The sequence below is a fragment of the Podarcis vaucheri genome (assembly GCF_965113315.1).
Source record: "Podarcis vaucheri genome assembly, chromosome: 2".
Classification (NCBI taxonomy): Eukaryota; Metazoa; Chordata; class Lepidosauria; order Squamata; family Lacertidae; genus Podarcis; species Podarcis vaucheri.
In genome coordinates this window covers 47,368,269-47,395,476 of record NC_138760.1, presented here as the reverse complement: position 1 = coordinate 47,395,476, position 27,208 = coordinate 47,368,269, and the positions used below count along the sequence as shown (strand labels likewise).

General features: G+C 44.9%; 1 protein-coding gene across 3 annotated transcripts in view; it reads right to left on the bottom strand.

Moving 5' to 3' along the window:
* Positions 1-158: 158 nt before the first annotated feature.
* Positions 159-27,208, bottom strand: part of GIPC1 (GIPC PDZ domain containing family member 1) — a 29,886-nt gene continuing 2,836 nt past the window's right edge. For all 3 annotated transcript variants that reach the window (XM_082212254.1, XM_082212252.1, XM_082212253.1), the window contains 6 exons: positions 21,409-21,744; positions 20,939-21,124; positions 16,836-17,016; positions 3,120-3,232; positions 2,454-2,535; positions 159-2,208 (listed from right to left, as the gene is read on the bottom strand). In XM_082212254.1, coding sequence (XP_082068380.1) covers positions 2,057-2,208; positions 2,454-2,535; positions 3,120-3,232; positions 16,836-17,016; positions 20,939-21,124; positions 21,409-21,693 — 999 coding nt within the window. In that variant the 5' untranslated portion in view covers positions 21,694-21,744 and the 3' untranslated portion in view covers positions 159-2,056. The remainder of the gene's footprint in view (positions 2,209-2,453; positions 2,536-3,119; positions 3,233-16,835; positions 17,017-20,938; positions 21,125-21,408; positions 21,745-27,208) is intronic.

The window sequence follows — 27,208 nt, the reverse complement described above, 5'->3', positions numbered from 1 at the left end:
TCCCAACTCCTGCATCCTACCATTTCCTCCGCAGAGGAAGTTTTAATTTTTGTCCGTGTCGGCCAAGAGATGGGATAAGCCGGAACTCCACTTGTGGGCACTGTGCACCTCCCCTCCCCACAACACGCCCCTTAAGCACACATGCAGGCAAAAAGCAATTTAGTAATGTCAATATATTTTTATCTTAAAGATGCTTTACACATAGAATACAAAAATATGCCCAAGGAGAATGTGGTGCCTGGTCTACCCACAAGGCTTCCGGTGCCAGGGCACAGGAAGGCAAGGCTTGGCAGAAACCTCACCCACTCTGAGCATGAGGTGTGGGTCCCGAGGGCAACTAGGCTCCACATCCTACTTGGGGTTAGTGTCTTAAAGAGATACAGTAGGTGGACTGGGGCTGTGAGGTGTAATTGAAGAGGGAGGGGGCCTTCATGGCTCCTAGGGTGACCAGACAGTGCCTGAACTACAGTATTGGGATACAGTACAGGGAAGAGGCCCAACATTTGGGTGTGTGTGTGCGTGTGTGTAGTGTCAGTGAGAGAATATCAATAATTTAACAGAGGCAGCTTTTCAGGCATTATTAACTGGGCCACCCTGGGAGGTAGGTCAGTATGACAAAGTTGGACAGATTAGTCAAAGACAGATCTCGACAAGGACATGCCCAAACCCAGACCGCAAGGAGAACCTGCTGCTGTTGCTGCTTGTGGTTTTGCTGCCCTCTGGGAACATCCCCAGTGCCAAGCAGCACCACCCTGAGCAGAGGAGTTCCCCAGAACCAGTCCAGTAAGGGAATATTCCCAGCAGTAACTGGGATGGGGGAATGCCACTGGTGCGACAGGCTCAGCAATGGCTCATCACCAATGAGACACTTGGGACGACAACCTTTGTACTATCCACACAGTGTGAGTGACTGGGGGCAAGAAGCTCAGCTGCAGGTGGAGGGTGGTGGTTAAAGAGGAGGTGGGCCTTGAAACCACGCTTCGCTCTGGGGAAGTGGTTGGAGGCAGGACAAGCCAGATCCATTCAGGGGGAGAGGGAGTGGCTGGCTATACAGCCTTGTGTCTCTGCTGCCAGCTGTTCTCAGCCATGCCCAACCAAAGGAAGCTTGAGACTGCCGCTCAAAATGGATTCAAGTTCAACAGCTGACGATGGGGCCGGGAAGCAGAGGCAGGCTTTGTTAGGCAGGGTAGGAGCAGCAGCCGAAACTCAGCTGGAAGGACTGCCTAGCCACATGGAAGGAAAGGATCTCTCTAGGAAACAAGATTGGGGTCGGGGACTTTATTTCCTCCACCAGTTTTTTTTTAACCTTGTAATCTGATGCTCTCTGATTTCTGAGTGCCTCTCTTGCATATACTACCCAGAGCCAAGCTACGAGGATCAAGCAAGAGAGAACAGCTATGAAATGAGGTCCACCTGCAGCAAGAGAAGCAGCTTCCCAGTGCATATTGTACCAAAATGGATTGGAGCTGGACCAGCAGAGGATGTTCATGCTGGAAAAGAGGGATGCGTGTGTGTACCCTCTTAGCCTACCCAGAGCAGATATGCACAGTGAGGAGCTTTTGCCGCACCTGCCCACCCACCCACCCAAATGGTTGTGTCAGGGCTGTCCAAATCCATCCGAGCTCAGCCCAGCCTCATCCGTCGCCCGCTGTGAGATTCCCCCCAGACTAACTGCCTATCAGGATGCCTGCATATCCTCGTTCAAGGATAGGCCTGGAAACCAGCAAGGAGCAGCTGCAGCTCCCTGAGAACAGCAAACTGTATAAGCAGAGTGGCAGAAGCCAAGAACTGGCAGCAAGGGACTCCTAGCAGACTGTGTTCAGGTCTGAGGGAGCCTCCTGCACAAAGAGGTGGTCAGCAGCAGTGATTGTGGCCCCCATTCACATTACACTCCAGTCATTAATGCAGGTGACTTATTGCTTGAGGGCCTCTCCAGCCCCTAGGGAAAGGAGGCAGGTGTGGCCCAGCATCGAAGGGAGGGCACAGTGGTGTGCCAGGCCCACCAGTGGCCTGCCTAGTAGTCCTGCCTGCAGGGTCCAGCAGAGGGCGCAGAGTCCTAGTAGCGCCCAACCTTGGCGTCGCCAATCGCTCCCCAGACGTCGAAGACAAACTCGTCAGGGAAGGCAAAGTCCCCCAGCTGCTCGTCCAGGGACTCAGCAAATTCGTCAGGATTCCGTTTGTCCTTTCCCAGCTCCACCATGGTAGCAGCTATGCGGGGGAAGGAAAGAAAGCCAGAGGTGAGCATCTCCTCCACACCCCAAACAGCTCACAAGCCAACACAACAACTGAGACAGAGGCACGGGGAGAGCTTTACATTGGCTCCCATTCCGGCATTGGAAAGGTGTGCCAATCAAGGGGAGATGCCAGCATCTACAGGGAGGCTCCAGTCTCTTAACTAGTTTGCTTTGGGTGGTTTATTTCCAGATTAAAAGAGGAAAGTAGCAGCAACTCACCTAGCTCTGTGTCACGGATGCCCATGTAACTCTCCAAAAGATCATCAACCTTCTCAATGGCCTTTTCCTCAAATGCAGATGGCTGTGAAGAGGAAGAACACAACGACTGAAGCAGCGACAATGTCTGTTTTCCTCTCTATTAACTTGAGGGGTGGCAGCTGCGGCTTGGCTACAGCTACTAGCTGACAGGGCCAATGGGTCTAATGCAGAAGAAAATGGCTGCAATGTGGCTGAAGAATTTTGGTAGAGATTGGAGAGTGGGAGACTCTAGCGCTGGTTATCCGGGGACCACGTGTGGCTCCATGTCTTCAGAAGACACATGAAGGCTGTGAGGAAGAGTACCAACCGAGGGCTGCGTGTATCAGCTGGACTATCCCTCTTGCCACCAATACCATCATAACATCCCTTTACTTCTCTGGTCTGCACAATAACTTGAAGGAGAAGCAGGAAGAAGGAGATGAGAGAAACAGGAGAGATGGCTGCTCCTTCTCCCCCGTCCTCTAAAACCATGCCACAAGGAAGAGCTATGGGGCAGGGGAAAATATGCTGCTGGGCATCCAGAGGGGGGTGAATTTGTGGACACCTGCTCTAAACCAGTCTTGGAAAAAAGTAGAGCAGAGCTGCCCATCCTTCTGCTCTACATTTCTGGGCTTGCTGAACACACACCTGTTCCTCCACAGTGGCTGGTCCTTTGGCCCGAAGCCGCAGGGTGCCCCTTCCTGTGCCAAGCTGAGCGCTCCCGCTGTGTTTGCCTCCTGCAGACCGCTGACTGATCATATCTGGAACAGAGCAAGAAAAAAGCCTGGTGAGCTTTTTTGCAGAGTCTGCACACTGGTGGTCCCAGCTTAGAAACAATCCCAACAGAATGTTTTCCACACACAGTGACTGCATGAAAAAGAAGCATGAAAAAGAAACACACAGTTTTCAGCATGTTACTACTGACCCACATTTTAAGGCGGTTTGCAGTCACATGCCAAAAGCACAGAGGTGAAGGTCCATGCATGTACGGGAAGTTCACAGAGAAGTGCTTCAAGCTCAAAGTCAAAAGGCAAAAATATTTTCCACGACTACCACACACTGTGAAGCGGTCATGAAGCCGTCGGCATATCTAGAGAAGATCATTTCGCTCAAGTCCAATTCCAAGCAAGTGACACCCAGCCAGTATCAGTGACTGTTTGTCAAAGTACAAGAATGATACAACTTTAAAAAGCAATAGTTGGGTGAGGGCAATAATTCAAAAGGAGAACTCTAGGAAGAAACACATTTTAGTATGCCAAGTGCACAGAGAGATAAGCGGGATGTCAGTGGAACTGGGGAGGATATGATGTGTGGGGCAGAGATTGAGAAAGAAAGGGCAGAGATTGAGAGAGACATTCAAGAAATGGTGTAGGCAAGAGCAATGGTGAGGACAATCTTTCCACAGTGGAAGCTAACATGGGAGTGATGGTAAGCAGACCACTGTGAAACAAGCTTAGGAAATGCCATTCTACGTAGCTGAAGACTATATATATATATATATATGCTTTCGTAGACTATATATATATATATATATCCCCCCCCAAAACACATCAGGCCCATTTCCTTCTCACATCCCAATGCTCAAATAAAACAAAAAAGACATCTTCTCAGCAGCAGCTCCCATGCCTGCAGATGTCATATTTCCATAGCCCTTGCCAGAACTGCACCTTCTGAGTCTACGTGCCTCTCAAGGCACTGTTAAGTTCGCCGAAGAATCAATTAAAGCCCCTAGGGAGAGGGAATTAGTCCTGTTAGATCCATGGCTTGCCAAGAGGTCAACGCCTCTGCAGCACCGAGTTCCCAGATAGAGGAAAGGGGAAAGCGGAAGTGGAGGGGGGTAAAGTCTAGCACTGCAGGACAGTCTGAATTAGACATTCTTTCTAAAGGCAAGAATAGAAAGAGTGATGTTGGAAGAAGCCAGCTGTGTCAACACCAAGGGGGAGATGCGGGGCAAGAACAGGAGCAGGGGGAGCAAACTTACAAGAACTCTACCCCAACAAGGTAAAGGTAAAGGTAAAGGTACCCCTGCCCGAACGGGCCAGTCTTGACAGACTCTGGGGTTTGTGCGCCCATCTCACATCTATTGGCCGGGGGCCAGCGCTGTCCGGAGACACTTCCGGGTCACGTGGCCAGCGTGACAACGCTGCTCTGGCGAGCCAGAGCCGCACACGGAACGCCGTTTACCTTCCCGCTGGTAAGCGGTACCTATTTATCTACTTGCCCCCGGGGGTGCTTTCGAACTGCTAGGTTGGCAGGCGCTGGGACCGAGCAGCGGGAGCACACCCCGCCGCGGGGATTCGAACCGCCGACCTTTCGATCGGCAAGCCCTAGGCGCTGAGGCTTTAGCCCACAGCGCCACCCGTGTCCCTACCCCAACAAGGTAAGCATAATCAAAAACAAGATAGTGATAACAGAGCTATGTTGGGCAGAGGAGATGCAGAGGGCCATTTCACATGTAACAGAAGAGCAGTTAATTCAGGGTTTGTACCAGTGTGTCAAGTGGACCTTTCCACGCTTTCAGGTTATTGTTGAACATACTGCCTATGGCAGGGGCAGGGGACCTATAGCTTTCCAGAGGTTGATGGATTACAACTCTCACCGATCCCTATCCCTGACCACTGCTCACACTGGCCATGGCTGATGGGGATTGCAGGGCAGCAGCAGGCAGAGGGGCATAAATTCTACAAGTTCCTACGAGGAGATCTGTGAGCTCCTAATCCAAAATACAGACTATACTCTTCACATTATACCTGGAAACATGGAAAGGAAAACCGCAAGGCGGTCACCTGTCTTTCTCTCACACACCCTCAGCTCCAGTCCCTCAGCAGCCTGCAGTGGGCACTGTGGAAGAATTCAGCACTGCCTGAACTGATCATTCCATTGGCACAAACATCACAGCTGGCAAGTGGAATGAGTCCCTCCTCTCCTCCCCCTACAGACAGTTCTGGGGGGTTCTCCTGACCTCCTTCTCAAGCCAACTGAAGAGGCTATGCAAGGAGAAGAGAGGGGAAAGCCCCTCTGCGCAAGCCGAAGTCCTAGCACAGGGCTTCTGCTGATGGGACCTGCTAGGTGGCTCCCACCCTGTGCATCCAACCGCAGTACAAACAGGATGGGCATTTCTTTCCCCGCCAGTATTTTACCTCTGCCAAGGTTTTGTACAAATTCTACAAGCTTGAGAAAGCAGTCTTTGCTCACTTCCTCTGAACAGTGCATGAGGGTGGTGAAACCATCAGCCACAATGTCCTAATCTCCTTGCCGTTTCCCGACTTCTGCAATTGCTTTGGGCCCCTGTTGCCATCACTGGTTTGTGGTGGTTCATCGAGTACCTGATAAGGTTTGGCTGACTGAGCAGTTCTTTACACAGCTGCAACTATCTGGCCTGTTGCTGATCTGGATGCTTTCTTCCCTGATCTGGATGCTTTCTTCCTTCATACCGCTTGTAAACTTATTCTCTAACCTCCAAGCAGACTGTAGCCGTAGGAGCCTTTTCCTTAAATCAGCAACATTATCCAAAGCACTCTCGCCACTTACAAGCAGTAACAGGAAGGCCACTGCATATAGCAGGCCCTTTCTGTATAGTTTACAGTAGAAATGCATAAGATAATATTTTATCTCAGACACTTTGCATTTTTGCCTACAGAACATTGTGTTGAACTACATGAACAGAGGATCTATGGCAGATGTGTTAATCTGATGACATTAACACAGGGCACTTTATGGAGGGACATGGAAAGTATTGGTTCTTTAATGGAGCACTTAATAGGATTAGCCAACTAAACTGGCTGGGGAAAATAGGGAATTTTGTCCAAGACATCTGGAGGGCACTAGATTGGGGAAGGCTTTCATGAAATGGAAGTACCACTCTTTTTCACAACCAATTAATGGAAGGGCGATGAATGGTGCAAAAGAATACAGAACCGCAGCGATACCCTCCCAAACCCAGCATATGATCTGAGTCTATCAGCAGGAATGTAGTGCTTAGAAATGGAAAACTTCTGCCAAGCTATTTCCCCCCTGTATATTCTGGGGTATACACTGGCCTAGTTGAATCAGCTCAAAAGTCCACGCAGATTTCCTGCCCAAAGGAACTAAAAATCACTTCATATTAGTTCAAATCGTTGCTTAAAATCTCTGTCATAACAGAAGTGTGCAATGACACGGGGGCAGCTTTGAGAAAGGAATTAAAACAAGTGCTGAGGCTTTCAAATTTGCTTTGTTCTCTGAAGTCAGATGCCCAACACAACTAATTGGTGGGAGGCAGCCTCCAGTCCAGTGTGTGGTCCTGGAAAAGTAACTGGCAGGTTAAAGCCCTGGCTGGGAATGGAAGAACACAATATTCTAGGAATGTCGCTGGGATGAGGCATTGGCTTCCTTTGTCATGACGATTAGTCTGCCAGCTTATAAGGCAGATGCGCGCACGAGAGTGGTCACGTGCTTCTGCATAAGCATAATCAAGAAGAAATGGCCAAGCTTTGGGCAGCAGGGTGTGAGTGTCTCCCATTAATTTAATGAGGACTACATTCATGTTCCAGGCTAGAGCGGGTCTTTCCAACTGGGGGACAGGCTTCAACAGTCACTTCTATAGAAAACTTTAGTTAATTGCCAGAGGAGAAAGAAATGCTTTTGTTATTGACGTGAGAAGCCACTGCAACATATACTTTCAATGCAGTAACTCAGACACTTAACAGGTAAGAAACAGAGATTCCAAAAGAGGCAGTGAGAGGCAGCTCTGGAGCAATAGCTTAGCACCTCTTCTACATGCTCCTAGCTCTTCATTTATAAAGGAACAACTTAGGTTTTCAATAGTTCACTATAATTGCCTGCATTCATAATGAGAGATTGTGCAGTCATTCTTCTATCAGCCAGACAGGTAGAGGAATTCCTGATTTGGATGAGAGGCCAGGCCAGCATTCTATGGCAGCCTTCCCTAAACAGGTGCTCTCCATGTTTTGGACTACAATTCCCATAATCCCTGACCACTGGCCAGGGCTCATGCCATGGGAGCTGCAGCTCAAAACATACAGATGGCAGCAGGTTGGTCCATCTAGCTCAGACGTTTCCACACCATGAGCAAGGAGCCTTTTTAAGGTCAAAGGCTGTATAGCCAGCCTTTGGGTGATCTTGTGGGGCTGCATTCCAAAGCCAAGTGTTGGCAGAGCCAAAGCCAAACCTACTTTTGATCAGTCATACTCAGTCATGTAGATCTCCCTCCTGAGCCATCTCCACTCCATGCTTCTCTCTCTTCCCTTGTATAGATAAAAAGATCCAATTTGTGTTCATGGGACTTTTTCTTCCTAATGGCCACACAAGGGGGCAAATGCCATAAATGGGCAAGGCAGAATGAGCCATTCTTACCAACTCCTCAAATATCACACCCCCCTATGTGGTCACAAAGACTTTGCTGGAAACATCTGCATTGCAGGCTGCTGGTTCTTCACCATGATCTAGGCTGACTGAGAGGAGGTTCTCCAAGGCTGCAAACAAGGGTCCTTCCCAGCCCTCATTGGAGATGCCCAAGCATGCAAATCTTGTGGTCTACCACCAAACTGAGATCCTTCTCTAAAACTAGAGGAAGATTGCGCAGGCCAGTATTCTTCTCTTCAAGAAAGTAACTCCTCCCTTTTTGCCACATACATCAGCACGCTTCGTGCTCGTGTCACACTGACGTGATTCATCCGGTGCTTCAATACACTGCTCCCAAGGACCTGCCAGGTTGTTCCACAACACACACATGTGCTCCTTCCTTGTTTATGTGCACACAGTTGTGGTGTTGTCTGTAATTATAACCAGAGTTTTCTCCAGGGGCAGTTAAAGACATGTAACGCCAGATGGCTGATACGTATTTTCCTGAGGTGCCTCATCTCCAGCGGCCTTGGCTCCTCATGGCCACCCTAAGGTGGCGACAGCACTGGCAAGACAGATTAACAGTGCTTTTCTGAAACTACACTTCTTGATTGTATTGACAGACATGTTCACTGGGAATAGGCTCTACAGATCAATTGGCAAACTGCAAGAAGAGGAACCCAATACTCTGCCCCTGCCATCAGTGAAGTCAGCCTTCTCCTATGCCTTATCACATAATCCCAATGTCAGAGCTGCAAGGAGGCATGGTACAAATTGTACAATCTAGGCAACCACTCTCTAGTTAACAAGGACAGAGGAGCCCCATGTCCAGCAAGCTGGGGTTTGCAGAGTTCAGTAATCCAGAGAAAAACAACTGCCTGCTCACGACATCCTGGCACCATCCCCAGCAGCAGCTGCCTGGCTCCTCCAAGCCTCCAGCACACCCACCCTCAGATCCCTCCAGCATTCCACTATCCTCCAAGTGCAAATTAGCACATTATGGGTTGCGGCTGTGCCAGGTTTAAGATCAGAAAAGGCTGTAATCTTGGCGGCAGACTGCCCTTAGACATTGGGCTGAGCTCGAACATATGGCACAATTAAAGAGCCACGCGACAGACAATAGCTGGCAAGGCTAACCTTGAACACCAACTTTGAGAACCGACATGCTGCCTGTAGGAAAGACCAGGATGCAGACCTACCAATGGGACCTCTCTATATCCTGCCTCCCTGCGTTTTATGATGCTAGGGCGGACTTGCACAGGAGCTGTGGTCTCCAAACTGCCCCACTGGCTTTCACATGGGGACAGACATGAGAATGAGTTTTTCTCTGCTGCAGCAGCTCTTGCTTTGCATTCCCTTCCTGAGGAGTACACTTGGCCGCAGAGAAGAGGTGCTCTCAGTTAAGAAGCAAAGGGCAAAGGATTTACACAGACTGCTCTCCTATCCATAATTTACAAGCAACAGTTTCTAACACATACACACACAAAATAGGGAAAAACAACATTCACTCAGGTCCAATTCCACTGCTTCATGCAGCCAGCATGAGGTTATACACAGACCCTACATGGGCCTCCTCAACTGCTGAGAGTCTGCTTACAGCTCCCTACGGCGGAGCTGGGAATGCATAGACAGAAGCAGTACACATAAAATGCTCGGTTGTTCTATCTGGTCTGGCAGGGACATGTGTTTGGCCAGAAGCTGGGTACTATCCCCAGATGTTCCTGGCCCTGTTCTTTGTAGGTTTCCTGCCTCTGCCCTTTCAGCTCCATTGTGGGGACATTCCAAGGAATGATACAACCCTAACTGGGCGACAAAGCCTCATAGTATTCTTGGCTGGCCCCTGCCTTTAGACTTGGCTAGGTGTCCAGACGTCAACAACTTTTTCATCACCTTCATTCTGAAGAGCAAGGAGAGCCAGTGAAATAGCTAATCTGAAAGGGGTGGGGTGGGGACATACACACAGCAATTCAGAGGAGCCCATCAATGTAGACTGTGCATTAACCAGCCAGCTAAAATACCAATGAAAAGGAACAGAAAAGCAGTAGGACCAAAGTGCACACACAGAAAGAGGGCATGGAGAGAAAGTATTGATTTTCCAAGACTAAGGCTGTTCACCCTGAACCCCAATTTTATTCGCCTGGGGACAATTCTAGCAGTGCCCCCTCCATCATATCTCTGTTATAGCAGGAGGACTGCAGTCATTGGCCTTTACCAAAAAGACCAACTAGAAAGATAAAGAGCAAGGGAAGTGCTGCTCCAGGAGATTCTTTCATTGCTCCAACATAAAGGGTCAATGTCTAAACAAATATGTGATGTGAGATTGATGAAAGTGTTCAAGGATGGAACCTGGCAGTTAGCAGGCAATAGCTCAAATCGGTTTACGGCATGAGTGGAAAGAACACTTGTGGATTTCTGGGAAAGAGACCTCTGCTTCAGGGTGGGCCCATGAGGACCGTATAGTCCCACATATTGGTAAAGAAATGAAAAATTCCACAATGCAGACCAAGCCATAACCAAGGGTCCAGTTAACACATTCGACTGCATCAAGAATTGGCACCTGGATAATTTTTTTAATGGCCATTTTATTTTTACATCAAAATGCTAGTCAGTGGCCTGTTTATTTCTCTTACAACATTAAATTCAAAACAAGTAGATCCCAGAAGTATTAGGGGGAAAGTTATAAAGATGTCAGGATATGAAATTTTGCTGGAGCTTATTCATACTATTAGGCCATCTTGACAGTAACTTTGCTGCCGATTTATTATCTGCAGCAAAAATACTTTGGTGTTATTATTGTAAAATATATATTTTCCGGACATGTGGCTGGTTGTCAAAGAGTTTATGCCCTAACTCATACAGTTATGTGAAGGCAGCCAACAAAATGAGTTCAAATGGTAACTGATATCTCTCTCCGAAGAAGTATAGGTAGCAATGCTGTACTGAAGAAAAATTCCAAAATCCTTATTAAGGCAATACCTTTATTAGGCCAAGCAAAGTATCACAAGATAGCAGTCAAATTTTCTAGTTCTCCATAAACTCTTCATCTAAACGGTCAACAAAGCAAGAAAGAAGAGGAAAATAAAATGTCCCTGTCCTAAGGCAGACTGAGACGAGGGGCTAACAGACATTCAAATGAAGCTCTTTTAGGGACTATGCAAGTATCGGCTTGCACCAAGACTTACTGGGAAGAACTGGTTTGTTCGCTATGGTTCCAAGTTGTTGGAACCAAGTTGCTGTCTCACTGGCAAATCCCAAAAGCAAAAGCCCTGTTTCTGGAACCAATGAATCATTCCACAGCTCAGCTCTCCTAACCTGTGAAATACCTGTGCAGGTTAAAAAGCAACATTGGTTGCTTGCAAAATGATCCAGTGTCTAGGCAATAAATGGATCCCCATTTTGGGATGACTTGGTGGTTCCAAAAATTAACAGGAAAAATTGTTCTCCTGGAAAAGTGCTAATTCTGTTTCTCTCTTTCTCTGTGTTTCTTCTCCTCACCAGCCAGCTTAGCAAAGAACATCATTCACATCCAAGTGTTGCATGATGGGGACGAGGGAATCAGTGCGACCATTCCTGAAGCACTAACAAATATTAATCCAGCAGAGGAGATGAAAGTGAAGAACAAACACACACACACAACAGCCACAGCCAAAGAAAGAATAACTTGGAAAGTGGAAAATCATCCTTCCCAGAACTGTCTGGTGAGTCACTCAAGGAGGAAGAAACTTGCAGTGGCAGAGGCAGACTGAAATGATGGATAAGCTGTGCTGCAAACACAGCAGGGGTTGCAATGCATTTAGAAACTGGAACTGCTCGTGACTTATTCTGGGTAACACGAAGAAGCATTAAGCATAGCGGATGCACCGCAGACACAGAACTCCAAGGTGCGGTTATTACCCAGCAATGTGATCTTAGGCTCTCTTTGCTAAGTAGAACACTACAGGCGCAGGGAGGTTACTTAGTACCAGGATTCAAAGACATCCTGTATGGCAACCAGCCTAATGCACAAGCCACAGAGGAATATAATGACAGCACAAGGCTCTGACCAAAAGGGAGCTGGATCCTACCCAGAACACAGTTGTTAAGAGCAGGAGTCTTTGCCATGCAGGAGATAAAATGAAAAACTGAGCTTTGTGTATTCAACATGGAGCTTCCTGCCCATCTTCTCTCAAGGGTCAGGGAAGTCCAGCCCCAAGTTTTGTTCCACATACCTCTCACTTCCTCAGTTCTCCTCTGGGTCACTTATGACTACCCTGCTTCTCCCACCCCATCATGGATAACCTTCCCATCTTATACTGACTAAGTGCAGGATCCCTCCTCTTAGAGACCTAGCAAGGCTTCTGGATAGAGAAGGGAAACCCACCCCACTCTGCGCTCACTTGAGCCAACACTGAGAAAAATTGCTGCTCCATTCAGATACCAGTTCTGCTCTCCCAAAGCTAGCTATTCCACCTTACTAAATGGCAAGGGCCACCCTCTCTGCTTGCCTAGGAAGAGGATGTGTAAAAAGAGTTTCTTCCACCCAGCAGAGATTTGGCTGGTGTCACCCTGACCTCTGCTGGCGAGAGAAGACTGCAGGACCACAATTTCAAACGAGGATTTTCTCCCAATAGCGAAGTTACTTGTGTGCAGTATATATTTTGTTAATGCATGTGAGAGATTTTAAAGTAAATGTATATCCAGGTTTTGCCAGCACATTCCAAATCCCAGAACTGCACATGTGAAAACTCCGTCAACCACAATGTAAATTATATGGTGCAGGTGCTTAACAAAGCTCCTGTGCCACATTTGTGCAAGCTTGTTAGAAAACTGCAGCTATCCATTATTAGGAAGCTGCTATGCTCTGGTGACCAACTGCTTGACTCTATGTGGGGCAGCCCCTGAAGATGATCTGGAGGCTGCAGCTCATGTATAACGTGGCTCTTGGGTTGGTAAGTGTGGTAGCCTGATGGGACCATGGGGCTGTGTGTGAACTACCAGGTCTAACATACTAGCATTCAAAGCCCTAAACTGCTTGGGACCCAAGTACCTTTAAAAAAGCACTCTCAATTACCAACTATATTGAGACTACAATCGACAGTGTCACCAGTGGGGATTGGCAGAGACTCGTAATGGGGCCTTCTCAGTGGTGGTTCCTCATTTGTGGAATGCCCTCCCTAGGAAGGTGCATCTGCTTCCTTCATTATTAACTTTCAGGAGGAATTTTAGAAACGTTCCTTTTTACGCAGGCATTTTATGACTAAAAGTGTCAACTCTGAAATTATGAGCTGCGAGAGTAGGTGATTGTTTTAAACTATTTTTTAGAAACTCTTAACTGTATTGTTTAAGAGTTTGGAGTTTGGATTTGACATCCCGCTTTATCACTACCCGAAGGAGTCTCAAAGTGGCTAACAATCTCCTTTCCCTTCCTCCCCCACAACAAACACTCTGTGAGGTGAGTGAGGCTGAGAGACTTCAAAGAATTGTGACTAGCCCAAGGTCACCCAGCAGCTGCATGTGGAGGAGCGAAGACCCGAACCCAGTTCACCAGATTACGAGTCTATTGCTCTTAACCACTACACCACACCACCACTACCGACACATTTGCCACCCTGGGTTCCTTTGGGAGGGAGGTGAAGATATAAGCCTAATAAATAATAATATAGTTGGAAGAGATATTTGAAAACAGTAGTTGCTCAAGATAAGTAAAGATGAAAGGAGGCAAGTAATATGAAGCCCAAACTTACTCATTTTCTGAAGAACTTTACTGAAAAGTATCCCATCTTTTGTTTTGTTAATACAAAATCAGTGCAATTTATGTCTCAGCTGTGGCCTGAACCTTCACCATGCTCATGAAACCAATGTGCAAATTAGGTCAATTACTAGCAACTGCCTGGGCATAAGGCCACAGCTAATTTGAATAAGAGTCCTTTCTACAAAAATAGTATGTCCAGTCTGCTGAAGACTGTGCAAGGCTGGTGCTGTAGCACCAGCGACATCTGTTGGCTGCGCTACAGCACAACTGTCAACCAGTGCCATAAACTTATTTTCTTATCATTATCCTATTTCACGATATGAAATTTGGCTGGCATGCATGTCTCTGGGATGGGAAAGCCAAAATATATAAAAGTTTCATGAACCATGTCATTGGGAGAAATTTGTATAGAGTCTGGGAGAAATGTAAAAATTTGTTGGAAAGAAAAACACCCTTATGGTTATCGCCAACCAAAGCAATTACAATTAAGACAATAAATATGGATAGACAGTGGGGGTCCTTTTGAGACTTGTTGGACTTTTCAGGGAGAGAACCCAGATTGAAACCAATGGAAGAAGTAAAGAGCCAGGTTACTGATTGGGTTACAGTACAGTATCATCAAATAAGAAAAATGGCTTTTTGGACGAAAGCTCACAATTTGAAAGAGAGTTATTGCTGAATAAGGAAAAACTACTGTCTAAAATGTATAAATTATTATTGGAATGGGAAACAAAAGATGAGGTGGTTAAAGCGTCAATGACCCATTGGGCAATGGATATAGGGTACAATATAAAACTAAACCTCTGGGAGAAACTTGGAAGAATGATTTGAAATTTACTGCATGCTACACACTGAAAGAGAACTATATGAAAATGATCCATAGATGGTATTTAACTCTGAATAGATTGGGTAAGATGTATAATGCAAAATCTGATTTGTGTTGGAAATGTAAAGAAGTAGAGGGAACCTTTTTCCATATGTGATGGGCATGCAAAAAAGTTAAAAATATATTGGGAAATTATATATAATGAGATGAAAAAAATGTTCAAAACAACTCCCCCCCCCCCGAAACAGAAGCATTTCTCTTAGGAATTGTTCAGACAGAGGTTTGCAAGAGTCAGGAAAAAATTATTTTACCGTATATATGTAACAACAGTGGCTCGGATTTTGCTAGCCCAAAAATGGAAAGTGAGGGAGGTCCTTAGCAAGGAGGACTAGCAACTTATGATGATAGAATATGGAGTTAGCAGGTTTAATAAGTAGAATAAGGGAGCAAGAAGAACAGGTATTTAAAGAGGAGTGGAAATTTTTTGTCAAAGTATATTGAAAACAATTGTGCACAGTTGAAAACACTGACAGTATTAAAGTAAATTCAACAGTATAATATCTACTGAAATAATGTAAGATAGGAAAATAGAATTAGAGGCATAGATCAAAATATGCAGGAATGGTGGATAAGTTAAATGACCCTTGAAAGGAGAGAGAGGTCAATGAATGTATGGTATAATAAAAGATGTTTAATTTGAAATGCAAAATTTGAAAATTTAATAAATATATTAAATAAATAAACTTATTTTCTGGGCTGTGTACACTCACAGCACTTGAAAAATAATACTGCATGCACACAATTTAAATTCTGTGGCAAGAAAAATGGGCTGTATAAATAATGCAATCTTGCACAATGCATTCTGGATTTGATAGTCATTTGGAGTGGCAGGGGATGGGAAGGGGAGGAAGAGAGAAGAGGAGGAGGAGGCAGGGCATCAAAGACCTCTCCAGCTACTCAAAATCTTATTCTGCCACCTATCTTGATTTAGATTTCAGCAGGTGTGATCCACACATTATTGAGAATAGTCACCCATCCATAAGAAATAGAAAATTGCTTTTATCCCTTTTTTCTTTTAAAAAGGTCCTCAGGAAGTTGAAGACAGACATAGAGTACACCTTCAAAAATAGCACACACTGCAAGAGGGCAAACTTCCCTTAATTCTAAGCTCAGGTGAATCTGCTCCCAACTGAAACAGAGCCCATCCTCTTCTCTAATTCTTTGACACAAACAAACTGAATTTTGAATAGAAGAAAGGTTCTGTGTTTCCCTCAGCTAGTTTCATACACATCATGGAAACTTCTCTGTGTGTCTGTATTGGGTGCAAAACTTACAATTTTGTCTTGCATGTCATGAGCAAAATGTAAACCATGTTTTGCTCAAAGTTCAGTTTAGAAGCTAACAGGAAACCAGCCTGCTGCAAGCAGAGAATTCAAACACACCCTTTGTCAACCTTCTCCTATTACACCAGGTGGTTGCCAAGTATTAAAACACTTCTTCCTTAGAGGAAGAGTCTATAAACCTGCCTATAAAAGGTGCACAGAAACCAGAGGTTCTTTTTGATGAATTTTCTACTCTTAAACGTGTGCATCGTAGAAACTTAGATCCTGTTTCCTACTCCAATGTGTGAGTTCCTGAAGAAAGTGTTTGGAATGTATGCCACTGAAGGAATCATTGATTGCCACAGGGAAAGCCAAAAGACAAGTCTGTGTCATTAGCCAAAGTGTACAAATGTTATTCATGCTGTGCTCTTGAAAACGAAGTCAGATATACCCTTACTTTTGACTGGGAATCCGATATGGAAATTGGCTTTAAAGCTCCAGTACAAAGGTAATCAAATTCTTTTAAACTTGATGCAATACCGAGGGCAAAGCCAGATATTAGCTTGCACCTTCATTTTCTATGCCTAATCTGCACCTGCCACCTTATTGTAAAGTAAGACATCAACAGGTTAGCTGAAGTACCCTTGACATTTTGCTTGAGCACTGCATGCATGGAAGATTACATGCAACAGTCTGTGGGATGGTGATGCCCATGGCTGGTGTACAGAGGGTTGGTCAAGAGGGAATGTTGTGGCCCTTGAGCAAAAAAGATGTCCCGCCCCAGGTTATTATAACTGAGAGGAAGTCTAAGAAATTGCTGTCCTCAAGCAAGGGAAGGCACAGATTTCCCTCCAGCAATTATGGAGTCCCTAGTTTTACCTCCCCTTTAACTTGTGGATTGGCTTGTAATGGAAACATGCCCCCGGGACTAACTGAATCTCCTATCAGTAACCAGAAGGGCAGAGTCTAAAAGAGGGCAAAAGCCACCTCAATTACCTCTAGTTTTGTGAAAATAAAGTTCAGCTACGGTTGCTTTGAGAAACAGCAGGCTGCCAACTCCCCATTTATTGAATGATGTATTTTTATCTCTCCCCCCCCCCCCCATACTTCCCAGCAATTCAGAGTGTGCAGAATACACTTACCAAAGGCCTTCCGAGGCTCAGTAAGCTTCAGTGTGAAAGTGCGGCCTTTGGGCAGGTCCTTGAGCATTTTGGCGACCTCATAATGCCGGCAGCCGATAAGACTCTGTCCATTGATAGACTCGATCATGTCCCCCACATTGATGACTTGGATCCGGTCAATAACACTCCCTTCCTTGATTCTCTGCCAACAACAGATGGGAACAGTCAAGATGCAAATACAGACCCAACCATTTCCTGACACTTCCCACCTCAAGAAGACATTGTGTCCAGAAATCAAGTAACAAACTATACGGCAATAGAGGCAGGCTCTAATTCTAAGCTGAATGAGGTTCACCCATCCATTCTAGCTTCACAATCATACCTTTATGATGGACAACTGTCAGCATTTCTACAGGGAAGGAAGCAAGTTGGTGAGAGAAAGAGTGAAGCTCATAATAAAGCAAGCCAATGGAAGAATCATTTTCATTGATGTTTTTTTAACACCTGGTTATGACCAGACAACTAGTGTGCCAAGACCAATTCCTTGGTGAGTATTTTGCCACATGTATCATGTGCCTTTTAAGCATGTGGGGAAATCTCCACTGTCAGGCCTCCGAGTGGAGAAGACCATGTACCTCTGAGGAGTAAGAAGCCCAACTTTGTGTTCAGCATGTTTTAACTCCCCTGTCTCACGACCTTTCAGCCTTGGGATCCACCACAGCCCTAAACTATGTACATACAATGCTCACCCTGCTTCATTCTGCTCCAGTGCTGAACCTGCAGCTATTTTTCCTGAGGATTGTGACTCATAATTACACTTATATATTTAATTGACTCATGGTGGATGCAAACAGTAGCCTAACCAGTCTGGCATCCTGTTTCCAGCAGAAGCAATTGTCAAATACCTTGGAAGGAGGTATAACCCCACCTCACCAAGCAAAGTTATACTTCTGGAAGCACTTTAGAAAAAGGAATAGTGCTTCTGGATCACCAAATATCCCACACATCTAGTCCAAGGAATAAGAGCCTTCTTCACACAAACCTGCAAGTAATAAGCACCCTGAGTCTCTCTCTTCCCTGATCCATGGTTCCTAGACAGACTGCCTGTATTGCACTGCAACAGGGTGGAAGCATTCCTTTCCTTGCAGGTTTTGCCTTGCAAGAGTGGAGAATGCCCAGAACTACAAACCTAGTGTGAGACGTTGCCTGTGCATGTTTGTACTGCATGTGGAAGTGTGCAGCAGAATCACTCTGGATTAAGCATGGAGAGAGGTTACACGTGATTTATGATACAAGGAACCTATCAGGAAGTGTAGCCTCCTGAAGAGAAGTAGAAAAGGGGGAGGAGACCAGAACAAGGGAGAGTGTTGCTAAGGAGAACAGACTTTGACTGCTTCTGAAACTGAAGCAGGCCAGTACTGGCCTGGAGAGGTTCTGAATACTGTTTCACAGGGTATTTAGGTAATGGTGAACAAATTTCTGTTTTAAAGCTGCTTAAAGAACTGCAACAGCAAACCTTCACATTAAAAACAAACACTGCAGTGTTGTGCTGTTTTTAAAAGGGCAGGGACTCCCTCAGATCATCCTGTGATAATACACAGTCACTTCCTCCAGGACTGAGAAGCTGATGAACCCTGGGTGGAGACAGCAACTGTTTATTAACTACATAGCAGGTACTGTGGCAGCTCTGCTCAATGCCACGTGAATATTTCCTTCTCTATCCAAAGATACCAAACTGCCACTAGTCTTGCAGCTCCTTTACACCTCCTTGAGAAAGCACAGGTTGTGATGCTCCCAGGAAGTTCCAACCGCTCCAAGAGAAAACACCCATTTCAAGCAGAGCCACAACTTATTTTCCGCAAGAAAGTTGGAACAAGGCCATGTGGCAGGTGGTCTAAACTTATCTACTCCAGGAGAGAATGAGTGTTGCAATCTCATGCTCTTGCACATGCTCAGAACTGTGAAACTAGAGCAGGCTCCAGTATTTTCCAGAACGTAACTAGCTAATCCCTAGTTTATGAACCAACCGTATGAAGGGAACATAAGCAAGGGTACAAAGAGGATTGAGGCTCTTGCATCAGAGGTATAGTTCTGTTCCAAGCGTCTAGGAACATATAACCTGAAAAGTGGAATCCAATATTCCTGCAGAATCTGAGGAGTCACACACACACACACACAAACAGCAACAACACCACATGCACTTTTAAAGAAGGAAGAACAGAATAACTATTCTACTGGTAGTTAGAAAATGGAGTGGGGTTGGGTTAGTGTAGTCAGGTGGACAAGCTTCTGTATTCTGTAGTACTGGGGAAAATTTGTTGAATATTTGAAAAATATAGGTATGCAAGTAAGTTCATTTGTAGGATTAACTTAAAACAAGCAGTTAAAAATATTATTGGAAAAAACCAGAAGATTATCATAAAAATGGAATAAAGTAGAAAATGCAGTGTAAAAAACTAAAATTAAGAAACCACAAAAGTGTGTGTGGGGGGGAGAGAGTCAAATATGTAATTGTATTGGATGTATATATTTGTAGTGTGTCTGTTTGTAAATTTTTGAAAACTGAATTATTATTATTATTTTTAAGGTAACAGTGAACTAAGGTTTGCAAACCAAACCAAACCAAACCAAACCAAACCAAACCAAACCAAACCAACTATAGTTTCACCTAGCTCATGGTATGTTGGCAGTAAGTGAACTACTGTTAAGCCACTGAGCAGGATTCACGCATAATGCTAATCCATGCTTTTATAAACCATAAGCATTATGTGCTAGCTTGTCCACTATGTAAATAAGTACATTAATTCAGATAGATTGAATATATTTCCACATAGCAGAATTTATGGTTTCTTATCTTATTACTCAAATAATTTTAGCACAGACTTTAAAGAAAGTAAGAACACAAATGCTGGACAAGAGCAAAGATTTAGCTAGTACAACTTCTTTTCCAACTATCATAGTAATAAACCTCTGTTAGCTCCATCAACTGATATTCAAGGATACACTGCCTCAGTAACTGGAGGTTCCATTTTGCTATTGTGGCTATTAGACTTGGGTTGTCCTATCTCATTTTAAAGCCATCCAAGTCAGTGGCCATCAGCCTATCTTGTGACAGCAAACTGAATGAATGATCTGTATCATTTTCTTCTCTCACTTAAATCTACTTACAATTAATTTAACTGGGTGCCCCAAAGCATCTATAAAATAAATTCTTATCTGCTTCCTCAAACTTTTATATAACTAAAAATCTCTGTATCATATCCTTCTTAGGTAAAGGTACCCCTGACTGTTAGGTCCAGTCACGAATGACTCTGGGGTTGCGCGCTCATCTTGCTCTATAGGCCAAGGGAGCCGGCGTTTGTCTGCAGACAGCTTCCGGGTCATGTGGCCAGCATGATTAAGCCGCTTCTGGCAAACCAGAGCAGCGCACGGAAACGCCGTTTACCTTCCCGCCGGAGCGGTACCTATTTATCTACTTGCACTTTGATGTGCTTTCGAACTACTAGGTGGGCAGGAGCTGGGACTGAACAATGGGAGCTTACCCCGTCGCGGGGATTCGAACCACTGACCTTCTGATTGGCAAGCCCTAGGCTCTGTGGTCATCTTTTTTTCCTTAAAAACCCCCACCCCAAATGCTTAGCATTTCTAGACTACTTGGTTTATCAGGATTTTTCTGTTCAGACCCTAGAAGATAACCTGGTTATCATGTTTCATGTAGAAAAGGCCAGCAGGTGTGTTAGGGAGCCTTGTGCATTATACAATCACTTGGTACAGTAAAATAATAGATTCTCAGCCAGAGTGGGAAGGAAAAAAAGGTAATTGTTAGGAATGGGTGGGTTGGACTCCCTAGCTCCTGTAAGACACATTAGCTCCCAGAAAGGTTCAGACCAGGGAAGATTCGTAGCTCACAGTATGAGGATTAGGGTAAGCACTGGGCTTAGTGGCCTCTTGGGTAGAAACCTCGGAAAGATAAAATAGCCTCCCTGAAGCTGATAGATTAGAAAGAACAATGGAAGCAACACAGTGGACCAAACCAAAAACCAAAAACCACACCCACAAAATGGAAGCCCCAGCAGCAAGAATTCAGTAGGAGAGCAGCACAAGCTGAGCCTACCCAAAGATACCTTGATAAAAGCATAGCCAGCTCCGTTGTCTGTGATGGTCAGGCCCAGGGCTTCCTCAGATTTGAACACCTCAACCTCCTTCCTCTGGCCCTTTGTGTGGGCGAAGATGAAATCCTCTAGGCCAATCTGGCCACCCAACAGTTTTTCCATGTCCACTTTGTGGGTATTTAAGGTGCAGAACATCACCTAGATAATGGGAAAGGAGGCATGAGCACTTGACGTTACAGGCATCCTAACTGCTTTTAGAGAAAGTGCACCAGTGGGGTCTGCTCCTTCAGTTCTAGAGGTAAGAGACCTGGAAGCTTTTGGCCACAGACTTGCAGCATACGCTCCCAGATATTTACTTAAACACAGCCTCATGCAATCCAAACTGTGGTTGACCCTGGCACCTGCCCCACCCAAGCTGAGTTAGCCATGCCATCCCCAACACTAAATGGGCATTCCCAGGAAAACATGATGATTGCACCTACCTCGGCTGGTGAGATTTTAAAGGCCTCTGCAATTTTACTATACAGTTCTTTGACATTGGTAAAGCCCTCGATCCGGCCAGTGGGGCTTCCGTGGGCCAGCTGGGTGTGGAACACAAGTCGAGGGCGGAGACTGGCAGGGGGTGGGGGGAGGCCAGGCTGAAGTGCCCCGCCAACCACACCAACACTGCCTACCCCCAGCCCGCCCAGGCCACTGCGAATGGGCTCGGCTTCCTCATTCTCCACCAGCGGTGGGGCCTTCTTCCGTCGGCCTAGTCCAAGCGGCATGAGGGAGATGTGGCCAGTCAGCAGCGAGGGTCAGTCGCCCAAGGTATGGACCTAGAAATGGAGGGGGCACAAGGTGAAAAGAAGGAAATGGAAAAGGACAGGCAAGCCTCTAGAAAGATGCATTAACTTGAATTCTAGGGAGCACTTTTCCAACAAGGAGGAAAGGAAGCTGGACCAGAAACAGGTATAGAACTTAATATCACTAGACAACAGCAGTTCTCTATTTGTGCCATCAGGTCAGGTAGACTCAGTTTATAAGTAAAGTAGTCTTGCAAATAAGACCACAACAAAATATTACTGGCTTGCCTGCTCACACATATCTGTAGTAACCCCTTGTGGTAGACTGAAAAGAGTGAAGAGCAAGGAAGGAAACAAAGCTTTCCCCCATTTATAAGCATTTCAATATTCCTGCGCAGCAGAGAGTTGGACTAGAAGACCCTTTGGCTCCAGTCCAACTCTATGATTCTATGATTTCTCAGTTTGGCAAATGGCTTTGGGATATGTGTTTCTTGGGGACGTTTTGCCTTGTTGTGGAAACTAGGGTTTTATCCAGGCAATCTATGTATGTACGCAGATCCCAACCACATCATGGCTTTTGCACAGAAGCGCCACAAGTTCCAACTCAAAGGCATGAGACGGCAAACAACTACCATGGGAGTTCTGTATCCCACTGGCCGTCGCTTGGAAAAAAAGGGAAGGCTGTAGCTCAGTGGCAGAGCATCTGCTCTGTATGTGGAAGGACCCTAGTTCTATCACTGCTGTCTAAAGGCAGGGATGGGAAAGACTCGCAGCTTGAAGAAATTATTCTTCAACATCAACTTTGTTAAACTGGTCATGTTGTTTGGATGCCTGATTATTGTCTTCCAAAGCAACTACTCTATTCCCAACATAACAATGGAAAGTGAAATACCGGTGAACAACAAAAGAAGTTTAAAGACACTCTCAAGGCAAATCTTTAAAAATGTAGTATAAGCACTGATAACTGAGAAACACTGGCCTTGCGTTCCAATTAGAGAACAGCCTTTACCAAAGGTGTCATGGACTTTGAAGAAGCACAATCTCTGGACAAAAAGGAGAAACAAGCTAAGAGGAAGGCATGTTTGGGAAATTCTCACCATGATAAACTCCTGCCTGGAAACCTATATCCCCACTGTGGAAGGACGTGTGGATCCAGAATTGACCTCCACAGTCACTAACAGACTCACTGTTAAGACCGTGTTCATGGAAGACAATCTTACTTGGCTATGAGTGATCGCCAAAGAAGAAGAATTACTAGCATACTCCTAACATGTACAATTAACTCAGTCACAATGCAAGTTTTCAAAAAAAAAAAATGTATTGGAAATTTTCCAGTGGTTTTTCCTATGCAAATTTGCGTAGGGAAATTTCAGTTTGCATCAGGAAATTTTCCCTAGAAAATGATCTAATTAGCATGTTTGCTTAACTTGTATTTAATAAATGAAGCTACAAACTCTGATATTGCCAATCTTACCTAATATTTACTTGCAACTGACATCCATTAGTTGTCACAAATGAACTTATGAAATGGAAAATTTTCCACAGAGAAGCGTATCACAGGAAAGTTCTCCATTTTGCAAGATTTTCTGCCCCACATCTCAGTAAGTCACAGCTCAAGCTTTCTAGATATGTATGCCTATTCTGTTTGTGGTTGTCTGACTACAGGAACTCTATTTGGTGAGTGGACACACAAACAGGAAACAAAATGGGGAATATAGGAGCATGGATCTAGACTTTAATCCCTTTGCCATGTTATATCTGACTTTATCTCCTGACTTTTGAGTTTCACCTGAAGCAAGAGGTTTCTAGTCTTGCTTGCTGAAAGGCTTATAAGATCCTGAAATGTTGTGAAACACAGAAAGCCTATTGTTGAATTCAAGTTGGGAGGCTGCATCACAGAGACAAGATTTTGCTGTCTGCTGAAGAGAGAACATTCCAGTTGTTCGAAGTTACCAGTGACAGGCTGCACTGAGGCTATATATGAATTGGGTTTTTTGTTTTAACATTGAAACTGTAATTTAAAGATGCCTTGGTCAACCACTGCATATGTCGCTTACTCCAGAAAATGCTCACAGAGATGATGCACATTTTCTATTAACCAGGGAAAGGGGTTAATGAGTAGAAAATAAATCCCATTTTAGATAGATGATGTCGATGTTGCATCACCTGGATTTTATCACTCCATGATTGTCCAGAGGTGAATACTGGCCAAACACCTTTTAGCTGTTTGTTTATGCGTACTTGTTTAACTGCCTCCATAAACCAAAAGAGGTTTTTATCTATGAAATGGAATTGGGACATATTAATTATCTGCCATGAACTACTAAGGTTGTAGAGATCGGGCTCTGGGCAGCAGTCTAGTTGCACAGCCATTTGCTGCTGTTAAACCCCGACTCCCAGCAAAACACACTTGCAGCATGCAAGAGGGGAAGAGCACATCCTCAGAATGAAAGAAAATGAAGTAAAAGCAAACAGTGGGAGATTAAGCATTCTAACATTCACCACTTTTAAAAGGCAAGACAATGTTCCCATGTTGAAGCAGTACAGTATGGAGAAGCTCACCACTAAAATGTGTTTTTTTTTTAATCGAATAACAAGGCCATACAACAGTACAGGCCAGGTTTATTTAGAGGCGGGGCAAGAAGAGGGGTGTTGTCTCTCATCTTTCTCACCACAGGCTATATCCAACAGGCACCTGAAATGCTCGCATGATATTCCACACAGCAACTACAATGGCTGTGACAAGAAGAGCCCTGATAGATCAGACCAAAGACTGATCAAGTCCAACATACCATTTTCAACAGTGGCCAGCTAGATGCCTCTGGGAAACCCACAAACAGGATATGATGGTATGAGGGCACTAGCCCTCTTCTATGCTTGATTCTCAGCAACTTGTACTCAGAGGTATATTGCCTCTGATCCTGGAGGGTAATATACAGCAACCATGATTAATAGTCAATGATAACTCTGCCCTCCATGAATCTGTCTGATAAGCGTGCTGTAGAGATGGGGGGAAATGCTTCCCCCCCCATCAGATTGATGAACTTCTATGATGTCTCCTCCCCTTATGCATCTTTCTTCTAAATTAAAAGAAGCAAGCATTATATTCTTTCTCTGTAGTGGAGTTGCTTCAGCCCCCTGACCCCTTTGGTTGCCCTTTCCCTAAAAGTGACAGGATTTGATAGGTGAGCATGCTTTGCTCTCTTTCGGCTATGAAATGGGCATTTCAGAGCTGGATTCAGTACAAGAAGCCACTGTCAAATCTCAGGTCTGGGTTCATGTTCAGTACTGCTCATCGCTCCATAACACACAGGTACACATTTGTGTGGGTTACAAAGGTTTATAATGAATAATACAAGTACCCGATCTTTCTGTAGGAAGTTAACAACTAGTTGATACAAGAACAACCAATAGGTAAACACTATCAGATTAAGATTTAAATACAGTAAACCAAAGATTAGAAATAACTGGGAAGAAAAAGTCAAACTGTCAAGACTTTGGTTTAGAAATGTCTGTGTATTAACAGGAGGCAAATTATTGCTCCAAATTAAAAACTGCATAATGAAGACAAATCACATAACAAAGATACCCTAAAATAGCCTTTGGGTCCAACAACATGACTCTCTCCTAAAGGAAAAGGCCCTTGAGTAATACAGCAGGACACAAGATCCTAACCTTTCTGCTAATTTATGTGCATCTCCAAACCAGGCCCTGGGAGCGTGCAAGTGTTGGGACTGGCACAGCAGGAGCAAGCCTCTGACGCCTCTGTTCTGGGATCAGGGTGGAGCAGGCCTTTGCAAGTTGATTCAGAGCAGAGAAACAGGCTACAGGGTGTTCCCTAGAGGGTGGGACAGCAAGGGAACGCAGCCAAACCTGTGAGTGCTCCACACTGAAGAACAGCTAAAGCAAACTACAGGGCAAGGCATTCCACATTCTAAGCACAGCCTTCAGCATTGTCAGAACACTTCTGCCAACAACACTTCCCCTTCAAACACTGCCAAAAGTAACTATTTTCAAAGCAATATTATGTCTCCTTTTATGCTGCAAGTTCCACTGTGGTCTGGCTTGTCCCATCATTTTCAGCTCCCAGAGATCATTACACTATTCTGCACTTGCATCTGTCTCCCTTCACTTCTCTCCCAAAGTCTACCAGAGAACAAGATCTTATCCCTGTTTCAATATTACATTCATATCCCGTCTTTCCTCCAAGGGGTTCACTGAGATAAACATGGTCCCCTGTGCTAGAAAAAGGGGTGCTGGAACTCACCATGAAAACCTCCCTCATTCTCTTAGAATGGCAATGGCATCCACCTGAGAGGTGCCAGCCCAGAACCCACCTGAGAGGTGCCAGAACTGAGTTTCTCTGAGTTCTCCCTGAAAAAAGCCCTGGTACTCCTCCCTCCCTCCCTCCCTCCCTCCCTCTTTTATTCTCAGCGCCCATTTGAGGTATGTCAGGCTGCAAGATGATGATTTGCCCAAGTTAACCCAGTAAGCTTCACAGTTCAACGTTGATTTGAACGTGGGCCTCCCCCGTCTTCCTGATTCACAATATTCTCATTTCAAGCAATTATGAAAAATATAATCACACACTCCAGAGCATAAATCCACCAAGACTATAGGCATTTACAGGTCATGGAATTAGCTCTAAACAAGACTCCTCATGGGTGCTGAATTTTAATTTGTCTAGACAGCAGACATACAGGAGACAAAGTGCTGACAAGGCCCCATCTTGGCAGAAATGCAGAAGGCAAAAGGCTGAAAGCCCTAAAGCTATAATCTTTACCTATAAAACAAATCATTTGAAATACTAACACATCTAAACTTAAACTAGTGTGAAGCATCCTAAGGATTTCAAAATTTGAAGCACAATGTATAGTTTTGGGGAGGGCCAGATAACGTCAGAGATCTGCTCCATAAATCCTACTCAGGTTTTGTTGACATTCCATACTGAACTAGAGATTTCTCTGCAGCTGACTAGGATAGGCGTTAAAATGCTAAGCCTTGAATAACTGGAGGCCTCAAATGGATTTTTGTGGTAATGCCTCTGTATTAAGATAGGAATTATTTCACCTAGGCCTAAACAATCAAGAGGAGGCTTGCCAAACTTCCTCTTAAACTCTCCAGTGAAGATGGCCGTGAATTCACTAGCTAACTTAGCCTCCTATCTCTGCTGCTTTTACAGCTAAGGATTTGCTTTCTACGTTTTTTACAAAGCCTTCGTTTCCTGCTGTTAGAAACACTACTGGTTGACTTCCACCTGTTAATTGTTCGTTTTAACATCAAAATCCATGTGCCTGCACACCCTATAGCTTAAACATATTTATTTCTATCATCACCTATCCCCCAGGTTCTCCAGTGTGTTTACTTAGCTGGGGCAACCCAGGCAGATAGGTGGGGTACAAATTTCATCATCATCATCATCATCATCATCATCATCATCGGTATCCCCTTGAGTCCAAGAGGATTTTCTCCCATGTTAGGATTGCAGCTGAAGTAT